Source organism: Hemitrygon akajei, chromosome 3 (assembly GCF_048418815.1).
Source record: "Hemitrygon akajei chromosome 3, sHemAka1.3, whole genome shotgun sequence".
In the NCBI taxonomy this organism is placed as follows: Eukaryota; Metazoa; Chordata; class Chondrichthyes; order Myliobatiformes; family Dasyatidae; genus Hemitrygon; species Hemitrygon akajei.
Genome location: NC_133126.1, coordinates 137,587,779 through 137,605,978, shown reverse-complemented (window position 1 = coordinate 137,605,978; position 18,200 = coordinate 137,587,779). Strand labels below are relative to the sequence as shown.

The 18,200-nt window shown below is 39.7% G+C and overlaps 1 protein-coding gene across 2 annotated transcripts in view; it reads right to left on the bottom strand.

The window, feature by feature from the left end:
• Window positions 1–18,200, bottom strand: part of LOC140725448 (retinol-binding protein 2-like) — a 51,943-nt gene that overhangs the window by 25,858 nt on the left and 7,885 nt on the right. For both annotated transcript variants that reach the window (XM_073040912.1, XM_073040914.1), the window contains exon 2: window positions 13,290–13,376. In XM_073040912.1, coding sequence (XP_072897013.1) covers window positions 13,290–13,362 — 73 coding nt within the window. In that variant the 5' untranslated portion in view covers window positions 13,363–13,376. The remainder of the gene's footprint in view (window positions 1–13,289; window positions 13,377–18,200) is intronic.

The following is an 18,200-nucleotide window of genomic DNA, read 5'->3' as shown; positions in this document are numbered from 1 at the left end:
GAGGCTTACACATAAAGGGTAAAAGGTGGATAGATGTGCTGTTTTGAGTGCAATCAGCCCCAAGGGTAAAAACTGCTTAAACATTTACACTTTTTTTTTTGCTTATCACCAAATGTAGGAATAAACCAGGAATGTCAAGTGAGCCAGGAATGAGCATAATTAAACAAAATTTTAGAATGCAAACATGAGGAAGTCTGCAGAAGCTGGAAATTCAAGCAACACACACAAAAATGCTGGTGGAACACAGCAGGCCAGGTAGCATCTATAGGGAGAAGTGCTGTCGACGTTTCTGGCTGAGACCCTTCATCAGGACTAACTGAAAGGAAAGATAGTAAGAGATTTGAAAGTAGTGGGGGGAGGGGGAAATGCAAAATGATAGGTTGAAGCTGAGAGCCAGAGAGGTGATTGGCAAAAGGGATACAGAGCTGGAGAAGGGAAAGGGTCATGGGATGGGAGGCTTAGGGAGAAAGAAAGGGGGAGGAGAGCACCAGAGGGAGATGGAGAACAGACAGAGTGATGGCCAGAGAGAGAGAGAAAAAAAAGAGGAGGGGGAAAAAAACTAAATATATCAGGGATGGGGTAAGAAGAGGAGGAGGGGCATTAACGGAAGTTTGAGAAGTCAATGTTCATGCCATCATGTTGGAGGCTACCCAGCCGGTATATAAGGTGTTGTTCCTCCAACCTGAGTGTGGCTTCATCTTGACAGTAGAGGAGGCCATGGATAGACATATCAGAATAGGAACGGGACGTGGAATTGAAATGCGTGGCCACTGGGAGATGTTGCTTTCTCTGGCAGACAGAGCGTAGGTGTTTAGCGAAACGGTCTCCCAGACTTGTTTTTTTCAATTTTTCTTTGAAAACTACTTAAAATATTTGAGATAGCTTGGTACTGTTTAATTTCAAATGGTTGAAAATAGGTGCAGTGAAAAAATAACTGTATTGATGTTCATTGGAATTTATCCACTTAAATACGTGATGTATTTAGTCCCAATGCCCAATTGTGAACCCCCAAAATTGATTAAATTTACCTTTAAAAATTGTTGGCTAGTTTTTCCCCATTTTGGTGAGTGAAAGTGGGGCCTACATGAATGCATTGGCAGTTGGCTGTGGAGACTGCAATGGCCTCATTGATCCTATAAGACAACTTTGGCTGCAGGTTGTAACCTTAAAGCATCCTCTCCATGAAAGACACAACAACTATACAAGAGGCTGCTGTGGAGTAAAAGAAAAGCAGAACTGGCTGGTGGGCATAAGTCTACTCTGTTTTATAAAACTATATTTTGTTCATAAAATTTTGAAATACAATGAAACCGTGGTGGTCCAACACCCTCAGGGCTTTGATGTCCTGGACAAGCAGATACTCCAGACTGTTGGATATCATTTCTACTTCTACTCAAACACACTTTTAATTTACTTCTATTTTGATGTTATATAGTTGTAGAATGAATTTTCAGGCTAAGCAGATTAGGTTAAGGGGAGCATGGTAATGAAGTCCAGTGAGTCTGAAATGTACATGGAAACAAAGCCCAGTAAGTTTCAAAGGAGAGTGGGAATGGGAACCCAGGAATGAAGGAACCATGGCTATCAAGATATGGGAAACAGAACTAGGTGACCAGATATTAGTCAATTGGGATTTCCAAACAATAGGATGATGAATTATCAGGATGTGTAATGCATTTCATACATTTTCATATGTCAGCATTCTCAGTACAAGCCATGTCATTCCACTGACTTATGCCATCAGCATGCTATTGACTTTTCCTTTACAGACACCGTGTTTCAGTGTGTTCCTCAGCATGTGGTCCTGGAATTTGGAAATGTTTTGACATGGACTGATGCATAAACAACACGATTCAGGCAGTCCGGAGGGTGCCTTGAGCTGATAATGCTCTTATTTATCACACTATACACCCTGGTGTTACACATCTCTGCATGATGAATCTCAATAATAAACACTGCACCATTTCCAGATCAATGTTCCAGAAAGAGATAGCTGGCTGTCTCATTCCCACATTGCTGCTCTGATGCAGCAGGAGGAGCAATGAGGCTCTGGCTGTACACGAAAGATCTGATGAGAAAGACCAATCTCATCATCAGTCAAACAGATTATAAGTTCTTTCATTGATGTTTCAAAGGAGGTTCAGGAAAATGATTCCAGGGTTAAATGACTTGTCATATGAAGAGTATTTGATGGCTCTGGGCCTATATTCACTAGAATTCAGAAGAATGAGCAGTAACCTCATTGAAATCTATCGACTACTGAAAGGCCTTGATAGAGTGCACGTGGAGACGATGTTTCCTGTGGTGGGAGAATCTAAGGCCAGAGGATACAGCCTCAGATTGAGAGGCACTCTTTTAAAATGGAGATGACAAGGAATTTCTTTAGCCAGAGGATGGTGAATCTGTGGAATTCTCTTTCCACAGGCTGCTGTGGGAGCCAAGTCTTTATATATATGTGCGGCAGAGGTTGATAGATTCTTGATTGGACAGAGCATGAAGAGATACGGGCAGAAGGTAGGAGATTGGGGCTGAGAAAAAATTGCATCAGCTGTGATGAAATGGCAGAGCAGACTCAATGGGCCAAATGGCCTAATTCAGCTCAAATATCTTATGGTCTTATGATGTATTGTACTTCTAGCTTAAAATGGCACTACCAAAGATGTGCAACAGCTCACCTGCAAATCATAAGGCAAGACGTTCGACTAAAAACATTACTTATAGCATCTTTCATGAAGCAAATTGCCGCAGACAGCGAGGAGGCAGGTGGAGGCGAGGTTGGTTTGGGGGATGAGCCGTGCTGGGGTATTGCAAGGTGCAACGTGTTTGAGCCCCAGACGGAGATGGAACTTGTAACGCTACTGGAGATGGAGTGAGCGATTTGGAGAGGAGTTGATGCGGGAGATTTTCAACACCCATTCACCCAACCTGGCTGTGAGGTTGCATCGTTCTAAGCACCAAGCCAATTTAGTGAAATCAAGAACAGCTTCAGGCTGGGTGGCCCAGGTGTATCGGGGTGCCTGGATCCAAGTCCTGCAACGTGGCACTACTGGGTGCTTGGACAATTTAAACACTGGCACAGATAGGCTGGAAGCCTGAGTGTCGGGTACGGAGGCGAGGTTTGGGCTGATTTTGCTTAATCTGCCACAAAAGTTTATTCCTTTCTCCTCGGCGCCAAGGCTGTGAACTGATCAGGCTGCTGCTCATTTCTGCTCCACTGGTGTGAAAAATGGCGACCAAAGCTTGATCTGGGCCTACTTTGGCTGCTCTGAGAGTGGATCTGGAACACAATCTGGTTCGGGATGCTGTTGGCTTGCTTGTATTGTTTACATGATGTGTGTTTTTCTCTCTCTCTCTCTCACACACACACACACACACACACACACACACACACACACACACACACACACACACACACACACACACACACACACACACACACACACACACACACACACACACACACACACACACACACACAACATCGTCTCCATGTGCACTCTATCAAGGCCTTTCAGTAGTCGATAGATTTCAATGAGGTTACTGCTCATTCTTCTGAATTCTAGTGAATATAGGCCCAGAGCCATCAAACACTCTTCATATGACAAGTCATTTAACCCTGGAATCATTTTCCTGAACCTCCTTTGAAACATCAATGAAAGAATTTATAATCTGTTTGACTGATGATGAGATCGGTCTTTCTCATCAGATCTTTCGTGTTTTTGGTCTTTTTTAAAATTGGGTTATTAGAGTTTCTGCCTTTGTAGTTGCCTATAAGCAGTCAAATTTCAAGGTGTATAATTTTTCCATTCTTTGATAATAAATGTGCCTTGAATTTGAATTCAATTGAAATGACTTTGACAATCTATTTGGAGAATTATCCAACTATCTCCTTTTCATGCAGTGTCTTGAGCATCCTGTACAAAGCACGGCCTGATTTACTAGTAGAAAAAGGGTGCTTCTGCACAATGGTCAGGCGATGCAGTGCAAACGACTGAAAGGAACATTCACTGGCCATGTTGCCTGACCCATCTCTCACTGCATCTCAGCACATGTTGGTAATTGTAACCCCAAGTTCTGAGCACAACATGAATTGGACACACACAAAGACAGCCAGCAGGACAAAGGCCACAGTGGGTGCATTTCTTCCTTCCCCACCCTCCATCTCTTTTCTGCAGATGTGCACATATTGTCTCAGGCAACGTGATCCATTTTTCATCAATAGGTCAGATGGGAGATAGATCCGATAGCAGCAACAGCATGTGCAGGGCATGGATGGGGCACATCAGCAATGCTGAGGGCATTCCTTCTCATAACTGAAATGAAGCATCACTTTCACAATCACCAGACCCAATTCACCCTGGATATACCATCCTCTAGCTATTTAATGTCCTGTCTCCTCTAAACAGTATTCCTGGCCCCGATCTGATGTTCAAGGGAACAAAGAACATTTCTAAGGAGCACAAAAAGGTAAGAGATAGACACAGGATTACACCATTCAGCTCTTCAACCCTGGTTCACCATTCAACAAGATCATGACTGAACTCTAGCTCAATAGCTTTTTCCTGCATGTTAGACATATTCATTGATTCTTCTCATATCCAGAAGCCCATCAGTCTTGATTTTGATCGCAGTCAAGAACTAATTCTTCACACCACTCTGAGGCTACATCTTGAGTCAGCTTACCATGTATATCCAGTCAGTTGTGATCCATTGAGAATGCTTTGTAGCATTGACAGTTGACCAATGAGATCATAGTATGTAATAACCTCCTTTACAACTTTAGGCCGGCACGGTAGCGCGGCAGTTAGCGTGATGCTATTACCGCATCATTGACCTGAGTTCAATTCCTGCCACTATTTGTGAGCAGTTTGTATGTTTTTCCTGTGATCACATAGGTCTCCCCTGTGAGCTTTGGTTCCCTGCTGCGTTCCAAAGATGCACAGGTTAGTAAGATTATTAGTCAATTGGGTATAATTGGGTGGTGCAGGCTCATGGGTAGGAAGGGCCTGTTACTTTGCTGTATCTCAATAAAATAAAATGGAATGTATTCAGTACTCCAGAGGTGTACTAAGGAGATAGTACAGCCTTGTGTGATAGCAGCCTGCAAAGGCGATGCACCAACTGCAATTTCAGTGTTTTTGTTTTTGGTTGTATCTTTATTTATTCCTGAATAATTTATTGACAAAAAATTGACTTTATTTTCAAAGTAGCAGGCTATTTGTTGAATTTTATACTCAGTTTTCTTTAAATTCAATTCTGCTTTAGTAGCAGCTGCACAATCTCCTCTGTTTCCAAAGTCTGGTTATGCTAGCCTTGGTATATACGTAGTTTTGTTCTATATACCAGGTGCTGCTGTACAACAGGTTTAACACTACTCTGTTGGACTGAATTGCAAGGCACAGATGCACCACAAGGATGCATGTTTATTCCTCTGCTCTGCTTGCTTTACACCTATGACTGAACAGCTAAGTACAGATTCAATGGCATTTTTAAGTTTGCAGATGAAACGACCATTGTTGGCCAAGTCAAAGATGGTGATGAATTGACATATAGGAGGGAGATTGAAAATCTGGTTGAATGGTGCCACAACAACAAACTCTCATTCAATGACAGAAAACCTAAAGAGCAGATTATTGACTACAGGAGGAAGAAATTGGAGGAACATGAGCCAGTCTTTCATTAGGGTATTAGCAGTGCAGAGGGTCAGTAACTTTAAAGTCCTTGGTGTTATCATGTCAGGGGATCTGTCCTGGGACCACAACATAAGTACTATCACAAACAAGGCATGATAGCCCCTCTAATTTCTTAGACGCTTCTGCAGATTCAGTATTGACAAGGTATGGCCAAGTATGGAAACTCCAAAGCCTAAGAACGGAAACGTCTCCAAAGACTGATGGATACAGCCCCACTTCATCACAGGTGAAGTTATCCTCACAATTGAGCACATCTACAAGGAGAACTGTCACAAAAAAGGCAGCATCTATCATCAAGGACCCCCATCATCCAGACCATGCTCTACTCTTGTTGCTGCCATCAAGGAGGAGCCCTGGGCCTCAAACCACCAGGTTCAGGAACAGTTATTGCTCTTCAACCATCAAGCTCCTGAACCAGTGTGGACTCTACAACTCATGTTCTCAGTATTATTTATTTATGTATTTATTACAGTTTCTCCTTCTTTTGCTCATGGGCTGTTTTTGTTTGCAATTTTTCATTGTCTCTATTGTATTTTTTGTTTTTACTGTGAACGCCTGCAAGAAATGAATCTCAAAGTAGTATATGGTGAAGTATATGTAATTTGATAATTAACTAACCTTGAATTTTGAACTTTTATTTTATTATTCAGTATAATCTAACAATGTTAACATTGAACTTTTAGTTGTTTCTTTCCCTTGTACTTATCCAATTACTGTATGGGGTGTCTGTTGTCCATTCATCATGATAGTTCAATGTGGAAGAAACCTACACCTGATTCACTAAAAAAAGAAAAATGAAGATAATCCCTCAGATCAAGCAAATCTACAAGTCAAAATGCACTAATATTAGAATGTATAGTTCAGTCCATTAAGGAGAGCTGCACTGCGGTTGGTTTAAAATAAATAAAGCATATATACCGTAAGTAAATTGATTGACAGCGTACTCTTAAATTGTTTCAATGACAATATTCATCAGTGAATGCCACAACTTCAAGACTCTTTCACTGCATGTTCTTAGTATAGTGCTAGTTATTTGTACAATTGTCATTTGATACGCAGTATTATCCAGAGAGAGAGAAACTCACAAGCCTTATTAAGTGACTAAATTACTTGGTTTGCTGCATTAGTCTTAAAAGAAACAGGTTTGTGGAAAACCTCAGAGAACTACAGGGTAGAATTGTGTTGACATTGTCAGTTGGAAACATGCATAGGATAAATCAGAAATAAATGACTGATTATAAATTCTGATTTAAATTAACGCCATCCTGCTTTGAAGTTTGACTTTTTTTTTCTGGAGCATGTACTTCAGAGCAGTGGGAATCATACAGCCAGCAGCAACCCCAGAATAATTTATCAGACTTGCTAACACTGTCTGCTGGGGAAGCATTTATTTCATTTAATAAGCTTGCTGGCCAGCCTTAGCAAATCCAGCAATTTATTCATATCTTAAGGTACAATAGCTCAAAAAATCTCACTAAAGGTTTTGTCCTATTTCTTTCCCAGCCACATTTGCTGAAATCATCTGTGATTAAAGTGAATGTCTTACTTGCCTAGGAAAGACGGCAGACGTTCATCAGATTAAATGTTAATCATTATTTTACTAAATCAATAGCAAATTCTGTCAGTTCTGGGATGGATTTATGGTCATAAAATTTCATTGAACGTCAGGAAGTTCTTCAATAGATCCCCCACCTAGAACCCACGGTAATTCTGTGGCATAAGGCCGCAATCTTTACATTAAGCGATTGGGTAGAATCAGTGAAACGATAAACAGACCTACCATTTGTTCTGCTATTGCCTGACTTGCTGGCATTTTCTGTTTTTGTTTCAGATTTCTCACTTCTGTTGTTTGTCAAGAATTTTGTGTTTAGTGATTATTTGGAAGTGGGCAGTTATAGAGAAACTAATGGAGTTGAAATTGGTGGGTGTGCAGCAGTCATCATGTGGGGATTGGTTACAAAGTTGGGGCAATGGTTACTAGCAGCTCCTCTAGGCCTATAACTAGGACCAAAAGACTTTAGATATAGGAGCAGAATTAGGCCGTTCACTCATTAATTATGTTCTGCCATTCAACCATTGTTGATTTAAGTTTAGTCAACCCCATCCTCCTGCCTTCTCTGCATACCACTAGCTCCTGTGAGAGATATAACTGAGGATGCACCAGGTTATTCAGTGTATAATCATGAGCTTTGGGTCTACATGTAACTCACGTTCCTACTATTCCACAAATGGATCAACGTCATCAGAACTAGGCTCAAAATACTAAAAATGACTCTCTGAACTTTTCTGTACTTAACCTGTTTATATTCTGCTTATAACTTAACTCTTTGTTTATGCTTTTGGATACTCCTTCTAACATTTCTTCCATTGTCTCCTTATCAATTTTCATCTCATTATGTCTACGTGGATAACTCCAGGTCATTTCGTCTGCATGAAGTAAAAGGCTTCTTTAGTGGCCAAATTATAAATGTTGGTTTAACATGGTGGGTTACAGTTAATTCTAACAACACATTTTACACTTAAAAATAGATACTAGCTCATATTATTTAGACTCTTCTGGCTGAAATATAGCCTCATTAAGGTTGCCGTAACCATGTATTCATCACATTGGATACTTAACGCCCAGCTCAGTTATAATTGGAAGGAGGGCTTTTAATCTTGTTGGGGAGGCACCCCGATATGGATGTGGAATATTGCCATGCTTGGTCACAGCAATTCCTCGCAGGTTGAACACCTAGCGGTTTCTTTTCTTGCTCATATTTGGGCTGTCCAAGCTCTATAGATGTCTGCTCAAGACTGGGTCTCCCAAAAGTAATTTTATCTCCTCTATAAGCCTTAGATGTTCAGATATTTAATTCAATTGACACAAAAAACAGAAAATATTTCCCTGTTTTACATTCACTTAACATATTGCTGTTCTGTAAGTGTGGGCTCTCTCTGTCGGTAGTGGGTAGAACCCACAATATAGCAATGAGATGATATCCTGTGTACCTTATCCTGATGCACCAGAGTGGAAGTGATTGTGTAAAATGGGTTACTTCACTCATGTTTTATTTCTAAAATGCCCTCAATATAGTTGTATGCTGGATGCAAAGATCTTTCATATATTTTCCATATTGCTATGACTTAATTATGACCTTATTTGAATGATTATTATTAGGGTAGTTTAATATGAAATTCCCTTCTCACTATTAAGTGGATAATGATTGCAAAAACTTGTGACCTGCCACTGATTGTTCAAATTTGCCCTTTAATCAGCGATTTAGGCACAGTTCACTTTAGTCTGTCCCAGACTTCCCTGGATGGAAAGATTCTCATTAAACAAGAATTTTTATTTGTAGATGAACTGAAATCACCCTCTTTTACTTTTGATCAGATTTCCTTGGCTACTGTTCATTGTGCTACATTTCAAATTGCAATTTATATAATGTTAATTTTCATATTAATGAGAAGGTCAAATTATTATTTTATGAGGAATAAAGGGAAGTGACATTAATGGTGAAAAAATTAAACATATTCTTAATATTTGCTCTCAGAGGTCACTCGACCTTGCAGCGGTACAAAAACTTCAAAGTAATTTGGCTAATGAAGGAAGCCAATCTATTACTCCAATATTTGCTCGCTTCCATGGGTGACCATAGTAAAGGATTACGGTTCAAGGCCATACTTCATATTGGCAACTCAGTACTGGGATATTCAGACTGTAGTCATTATAGATGTGACACTGAAATAGGAAAATACTTATCTCCACCATGATCCAATGCTTCCCACAGATCTCAACCAAATGATATGGGGATGAGACATCACATGAGACCTGATGTGTTAACTTGTGTGCTAACCCGACTCTAAAAATGCTATGGAAAAATAACAGGCATCTTCGTGCAATAAAAATAAAAGAACTGCATATGCTGGGAAGATAAAATGAAAACAAAATTGCTGGAAACACTCAGTACATTGGACTAGATTGGCAGAAAGAGATGCAAAGTCAATGCTTCATGTTGAAAAAAGTTCATCAGAAGTCATGAAAGATCTTCATTGTTTCCACTTCTGAAAGGCACTTTCAACCTGAAATTTGTACTCTGTTTCTCTTTCCATTGGTGCTGTGTGACCTGTTGAATGGCTCTAACTGGGTAAATGTTCATGCATAATCTCAGAAAACTGTCTTCAAACCACATGCATGGTGTTAAATCAAATTGCTATGACATTACATGATATTGTGAACTTTCCCATCAGTGCAATCAAAGTTAGTACACTGAGATAATGAGTCTACATATCGCATGAGAATAAAAGCAAGTTATGAATCATAAAAATAGGATCTATTGATTAATCTTGAATAGATCTTGACAATTATGGGCTCATCTTTCAAGGGGTATAACCATTAATTAAATAAAGACAGAATTGTTGTTTTGTTATATCATTATAGGGAAGACATGTAGCAAATACAACATTTTGGAAAATGGTTTATTCATGTATTTTCAATCCTTATAAGCTGAAATCAGGTTGAGAACTCCTTTACTAACTAACAACTTGTCACTGTTGACACAAATTATCACACCTCCACATACATGCAGTCTTCACAGCCCACTTACCCTGTGAAATAGGCCTGCTGCCACTGAAGCTTCTAAAGGGCTTAACATGCTCAAAATATAATGTACATTACAGCAGGGGAGAAATGAGCATGGAGAAAAGGAACTCACCATGTCCCTTTTCAAATAATGATCTGATTCCACTTCTGCTCAGTGTTCATTGCAGACAAAAGATGAAAAAGTACGATCGATTTACTTAAAAATATACATTTGATTGAGCAATTTATTGTCATTAGAGAACATTTAGGAGATGAAGCAGTAGTTAGTGAATACCTTTTGCATTGTAGCTATAATGTCAAGTCTATCAATACAACTTGGCTCCCTGTTTGAAATCAGTTAATCCAGAGAGAAAAACAATGCAAAATGGGGCATTTTAGTCAATAGAAGCATTGTGTGTATTCAGAATGAATTCTCTTCTCAAATAAGCATAGGTTAACACTTTTAATTTGCTTTAAAAACAGCTTATTTTCATTATGGGAAACTGATAGAATTATTTGCATTCAGCACACACAAAATGCCGGAGGAAGCCAGCAGTGGTCTCAGCCCAAAACATCCTCTGTACTTTTTTCCATAGATGCCGCCTGGCCTGCTAAGATCCCCCAGCACTTTGTGTGTGTTGCTCAGATTTCCAGCATCTGCAGATGTTCTCTTGTTTGTGATTGAATCATTTGCATTTATATTCTGATGGGTTAGGATGAACATTGACTAATCAATTTAGGCATGTTACAAGATGGACATGAAGTTGAATGGTTAGCCCAAAAATCTGCAAAAACAACCTGAAGTGGTGCCTTAACACAGACACAGCCTTGTATTAATGACTGTTCAAGTTTAGAATCAGAAATAGGTTTAATATCAATGGCACATATATGTCATGAAACTTGCTGTTTTGCAATGACACTACAATGCAATATATAATAAAAAGTGTGAATTATAACGAATATATATAAAAAAAGAAAATTGAATGAGTAAGTAGTGCAGAAAGAGAGGGTAAAATATTGAGGTAGCCTTCATGGATTCATTATTCAGAAATCTGATGGAGGAGGGAAAGAAGAAGAAGAATTTTGAGTGTGTGTCTTCAAGCTCCTGTACCTCCTCCTTAGCAATGAGAAGAGGGCATGTCCTGGATGATGGGGTCCTTAAAATCGGATGTTGCTTTTTTGAGATAACCTGGATGCTAGGGAGCTAGTGCTCATCATGGAGTTGGCAGAGTTTACAGCTTTTTCTGATCCTGTGCAGTGGCCCCTCCATACCAGATGCTGATGCGACCATTTAGAATGCTCTCCACAGTACATCTGTAGAAATTTTCAACTGTCTTTGGTGACAAAACAATTCTTCTCAAACTTCTAATGAAATATAGCTGTTGTCATGCATTCTTGTAATTGCATCGATATGTTGGGCTCAGGATCAATCCTCAGAGATGTTGACACCCAGAAACTTGAAACTGCTCACTCTTTGCACTTCTGATCCCTCAATAAGGACTGGTATGTGTTCCCTCAACTTCTCTTTCCTAAAGTCCACTATCAATTCCTTGGTCTTACTGATGTTAAATGTAAGGATTTTGCTGGAACACCATCAATCAGCTGATCTATCTTGTTCCTGTATACCTCCTCATCACCAGCTGAAATTCTGCCTGCAATAGCTGTGTCATTGGTAAGTGTATTGATGGCATTTGAGCTGTGCCTAGCCAGACATTTGTGGGTGCAGAGAGAGTAGATGAGTGAACTAAGCAAGCATCCCTGAGGTTAATGCTATATCATGCAAAACAACAGAGTAACAGATCTTCAGAAACCAACAAATACACTTCACTTCAGTAAATCAGATAAAGTTAAAACTGGATCCACGTAATGGGGGCACAGTAATGATTTTAACCTTTTTAGGTTATTCAGGCCAGGACTTCCAGATTATTTTGTATTTCATTAATTAATTATACTGTAAGAATTTCTTTTTATTTAAAAAGTGTTAACGTTATATTTGTACTTTCAACAGATTAAACACACCTGCAAAATGTTTAGTTCAGCATTAGTTTTTCCTCATCTACCACACCCTGAAGCTTTACACTTCTGCCTCAATTCTCAAAGATAACAAACTTATCTATCTACAGACAAGAGAAAATCTGCAGATGCTGGAAATCTGAGCAACACAACAAAATGCTGGAGGAACTCAGCAGACAAGGTAGCACCAATGAAAAAGAATACAGTTGACATTTTGGGCCGAGACCCTTCAACAGAACTGGAGAAAAAAAGATGAGGAATAGATTTAAAAGGTGAGGGGATGGGGCTATCTAATTACCTTGCCACAGATCCATTTCTTAAATTTCATCACATCCAACTCCCCACCTTTATTGCGGGCACAGTCGCATTTTCTCTAACCTCAAAACAATAATGTTCCCTTTTCCCTTCATTTTCATCAGGATCACGTTCTTCCCCCTCAAGCAGAAATTACTTGCAGTCTGAACTCAAGCATCAATGAAAAGGAAAGCATATTTTCACTCCACAGAGGGCTGTGTACAGATTTGTTTACCAAATGTTAAGAATTGAACTATATTAATTCGGTGTTGTGTTAATATTTTGTCAGAATATCTTTTACTTTGCTGGAAAACACGGAAAGCAATGTGCACCAGCATGTTTCAACAAACAGTAAGTGATATAAATAATATATAGATGCATAATCTCAAATCCAATTTAAACACTAACAAATATATTACAGAAACCAAATAACATACCTGCTATTATATGTGTTACCTTACAAAATTACAAACCATTATCCCTTCACTTGCATGGGTAGGCTATCAAATACATTGGGTGTAGCAAAAGCTAAGGGAACTTTGATTATAGGCATGAAATAAAGTTGGTGTCAGTCATCACTTATCTTCACACGCAGGTCCCAGGTTATTCTGCCCCTTCTTTATAATAGCTTATATCTTACAGTTCCATTACTACGTGCACATTCCTTATGCAGGAAAATAAAAAAGTCATTGCCAATAAATGATTATAGAGCAGTTAAAACTTACCCAGAGCTTTCATGTAACCCTCAAAATTCTTATTTTCTGTCATCTCCCATGTGCCATTGTAATCTGCAGGCATTTTGTCAGTATTCCCTCAAAAAAAGAGATTCAAGGAAAAGAAATTTTCAGAGGATCTACTTGTAAGCTATAGTATGTGCTCTTGCTCTTATATTGTTCATAGTTTTATCATGAAAGTCCATAGTTCAAAAGATTAGATAATATTATCACATAAAATAGTGACAAGACTTTTACCTATTGCATAATCTCTTTTAGTCTTTGGTTAAATAGCAAATTCATTAACTAGCCCTACTAACAAAGGCAGGCCTAAAAATTAAATCTGAAGAGTTGTTTTGTTATCAGCATTTAGAATTTGTAATGGTTCTATGAGGAAGGACTACAATTTAAGACACGCCTACCATTGCACACTGAAGGTCTGGAATCTGTGTAAAACTCTTTCAGACATTGCTCGTGGAATTTTGATGACAAATAAATTAGGCTGACTTAATGTAAATCTTGTCAGCAAGTACAAAGAAATGTCTTGCACCATGAATGTTGACATTTGAATCCACAATGTCATGTATTTGCAAATTTTGTTAAAAAAAACTTTTCTGGAAAAGAAAATACAATCCAGTGCTGCATTTACAACTTAGCAGAGGCTCTTTATTTAAGAACAAGAAAATTCATCCTCCTTTTCTTGAACAGCAGGCAGCACACAGCACATGAATTGGCCAAGTTAACAAGCTTTCCTTGAGCTCAGAGACTGAGGATAACAAATAAATCAAGATGAACGTGAAGAAGAAAGGCAGCCACATCAGAAAGTGACAGGGCTCTTTTAACTTTGAGGTGGCTTGCTGCATCTGCCATATATCAGCTGCTGCGCTAGAACTGCAGGCTGACATTTGTTGGGGAGAATTTACCCACTGAATCCTGGGCTCCTCAGTCCTCTTATTACTGGAGAAGGCAGTTACAACATGCAGGTGAGACAAGTGGGAACTGTGCAAGCAGCCTTCAGGTTCCTCAAGAAGAGATTTAGGTGATCAGTCAGATCAAGTAACATCACTTTAGAGAGGTTTTAATGTACTGCAGTCTCCACATTTTCACAAAAGTAAGGGCCAATTCTTGACTGTTACTTGGCAGCACTGAAGGATTTGGCAGAAGAAGAGCAAAGCGGGTAGCATTGTTAAAGACTCACTCTGAGGTGCTGATAGGACATGCCTATGTACACCTGGGAATACACTCTACAGAACATAGGCCCAAAGAGACAAGCACTGCCCAAGTCTGATAAGACCTTTCCCATATTCAGATATGGCAACATGTCACAAACCATCCAAGATGCTCCAACAACTTCTTCTTAGAAAATGAACGATGTTACTAAAGCCTAGCCCCCACATTTAGCATCCTGGGTGCCTGCAATGAGTGGAAAACTACCCAAATCTGACGATAAAATATCTTGTCACAGGACATGTCCTGCCGACCAATGCTTTCTGCTTTCCTCTATGAGAGCAGTCTGAAACACACAGAGCGAAGCATCACATGTGGCTGACAGTGGCAGCCTCTGTCATCAACACCCATTTCCTTCCAACATGCGTGTAAATTGGCATCCTCAAAGCCATTGCTGGTATTGGAACAGCCTCCATGTCTACAGGATAAAGTAAAACACTGCAACCAGCTCATTGTTCTACAACTTCAAGGTGGATTACAAGCATATGTCATTTCTGATTCAGAAATATACATTTGCACATAATGTTAACGACAGGATTCTTTGCAGTGTGGAGGATCAGAGGGATCTTGGGATTCACATCCATAGATCTGTCAAAGCTGATGGGCAAATTGATAAGGTGTTGAAGAATATTGGGCTTTCATGGGGGGGCGGGGGGCTGGAATTGAGTCCAAGAGCTACAAGCTAATGGTGTGTGTGTGTGTGTGTGTGTGTATGTGCGTGCGTGCGTGCGTGCGTGTGTGCGTGTGTGTGTGCGTGTGTGTGTGTGTGTGTGTGTGAGTGTGTGTGTGTGTGTGTGTGTGTGTGAGTGTGTGTGTGTGTGTGTGTGAGTGTGTGTCTGTGTGTGTGTGTGTGTGTGTGTGAGTGTGTGTGTGTGTGTGTGTGTGTGTGTGTGTGTGTGTGTGAGTGTGTGTGTGTGTGTGTGTGAGTGTGTGTGTGTGCGTGTGAGTGTGTGTGTGTGTGTGTGTGTGTGTGAGTGTGTGTGTGTGTGTGTGTGTGTGTGTGCCCTTAACTCCTGGTGGAGTCGTCGGGGCGCCGTCATGACAAGCTTTTTACACCGATCTTTTTGGTGATTGCTCATCGTACGGTGTGTCTTGGGCATCTGAAACCTAGCGGGGCCCATCCATCTCCAGGATCTTTTGGAACTGGCTGGATTTGATCTCAGGATGCCACTACGCCACCGGCTAATGTTGTAGGTCTATAAATCACTGCTTGGACAACACCTGGGTATTGTGTTCAGATTTGGTTTCCTCAATATAGGAAAGATGTAGAGGAGGTTTTCCAAAGTGTTGTCTGGATTAACAACAATGTTTTAAGTGAGAAAAGGTTGAGTAAGCTTAGGCTTTTCAAATTGGAGAAAAAGAAGATGAGTGGTGACTTGGAAGAGGTGGATTTGTCGATAAGAGGCAATGATAGGGTGGGCAGCCAGACACTTCCTCCCAGGGTGGAACTGGCTAATAAAAGAGGACGTAATTTTAAAGTGATTGGTGGAAAGAACAGGGACAATGTCAGAGATAGTTTTTTTACAGAGTAGTAGGCCTGCCAGTTCTCATGGTAGAGGCAGATGTATTAGGGACATGTAAGAGATGCTTAAAAAGGCACATGGATTAAATAAAAAGTGAAGGGTTATGTGGAAGGTAAGTATCAGATTGATCTTAGAGTAGGTTGACAACATCATGGACCGATGGGTTTGTACCATGCTGTATTGAGGAATGATCTCAACAACTCTGGGTCCAGCTGATCCAGTTTCAGACATCTCATCATCAGTAGCTGGTTGATGGGCAATAGAAAGGAAGTGCTGAGGCGAAGGAGGTCGGGAGTAGGGCAGTTTAATTGCAATGAGGACTGAGCATGCACCACGGTCAGTTGCATCTTTAACTGTTGAGTAAGATCCTGAAATTCCAACCTAAAGCCTTTCTTCCACTATATTTTGTTTTCTCACTTTGACACTCCTTAAAACATACACTTTTGACCAAGTTTATGATCATTTAATTTTGGTAATGCTCCTGTGAATATTCTTGGGTGATTTTACAATGCTGACGGTGCACTATCAATGCAAGTAGATGTGGAAGGATGTATGAAACTTTCTGTTTTCCAATCCTTTGATTACACCTTCCCTCCCAATTCTGGTGAGTTGAAGTGAATTGGAAGAAATTGACTGGATTTTTTGATGAGGAGGGCTTCATTACTCTGTTCAGAAGTGCACAGAAGACTTAGATCTACTGCAGGTAGATCTTGAGGAAGCTGCAGAAAGGATTCAACATATTGGCAATAACTGGCTCAACAGGTCTTGTTACTGAAGATTGCAAAAGGCTGCACCTTCATGGCTAAAGGTAAACTGAGTCCAGGTTCACCTTTGATTTAAACTCTATGGGTTGGATACAGCTTCTGCCAGCAGCTTCCACATACCCCTCCCCTCCCTCCACTACAGCTGTCCTTCCTGAATGTTGAAGCTGGTGCTGGTCCTTGAGTGTCTCACTCTCGTCATCCCATCTAAAGTGGATATAATAGCACTTGCAATAAGTTCTTCGTGCTTAGTCATGGTACATAAAACAAAACACATCAGAATTAAAAAGCTGGAAGCTAGAATTTCTCCCAGCAGACCAAACAGCAGAACCGGCCTCATATCCTTATTGTTCACTATAGTGGTTCTTCAATTAATCCTTCCAGAGTCTTTGAAACCAACATAAACTCAGTTTTATATACAGCAAGTGCACTAATGTGATTTTGAATTCCTGTCACACTGCAGACCTGATGGCAACATTGTGCTCAAAATTTCCATGTATTCCAGAGGGCTCGACATTGGTTCTATTGGGCACCCTGGTTGATTAAACAAAGATCTGAGCAGAAAATGGAAGTCAGCAGGACATCTGTGGGAACAAAAGCTAAATACTCAAAGCAATTTTTGTAGCAGTTCCAGCTCCATGCTTGTTGGTTAGACTGGGTGAAACTCACTCTTCTAGAACTGCTTGTTTCAATATAAAGAGAATAAACGTATTCATCTTGAGCATATGAATTGATGTTTGGTTCTTATTGGGCATTATTGCCTTATGTGCAATAAATCCTCCCTTTTCAATTTGATTTTCTCGTGAAAAACTAGTCTACAAACATCTATATTAACTAAAATGTAGTACCACGTGGTTAGTTCCTTGAGATCCATATATCAAGAGATTTTCTTTAATTCCTAGGAAACTTTTAAACTATACAAGTTATATTAGAATTTGTAGGGAAAAATAGATAACTGGAGATTAAATTGAAGATTAATTTGTAACATCATGACAAAATCTTGTTTACCAATGCCATAAAGACTATTGTACAATGCAAGAATTCCATTTACGTAAGCATCGATTTTACTCATGAAACTGCTAGATATTTTAGTCCCGTTTTGGGTTAAATACATGTAGACATTACAACACTATCAACATATCAATTTATTGTTCTAAATGTGACATATTTTACTGATACAATAAAAACTTAGCAGCAATAAGCCATACAATACCTTAAAACTCCTCTACCATGAATGCCATTAGAGCTCTTCAACATTAATCCACTTTTCTGCCATATCCTCATGTACCTTGTTTACACCTACTGCTCTCATTTGTAAACCCAGGAACAAAGTATCACAGCTGGAGCTTCCCAAAAGTTTAATAGACTCTAAGAGAACAAATTTTGCATCATTTTGGTCCTGGTTTTAACTT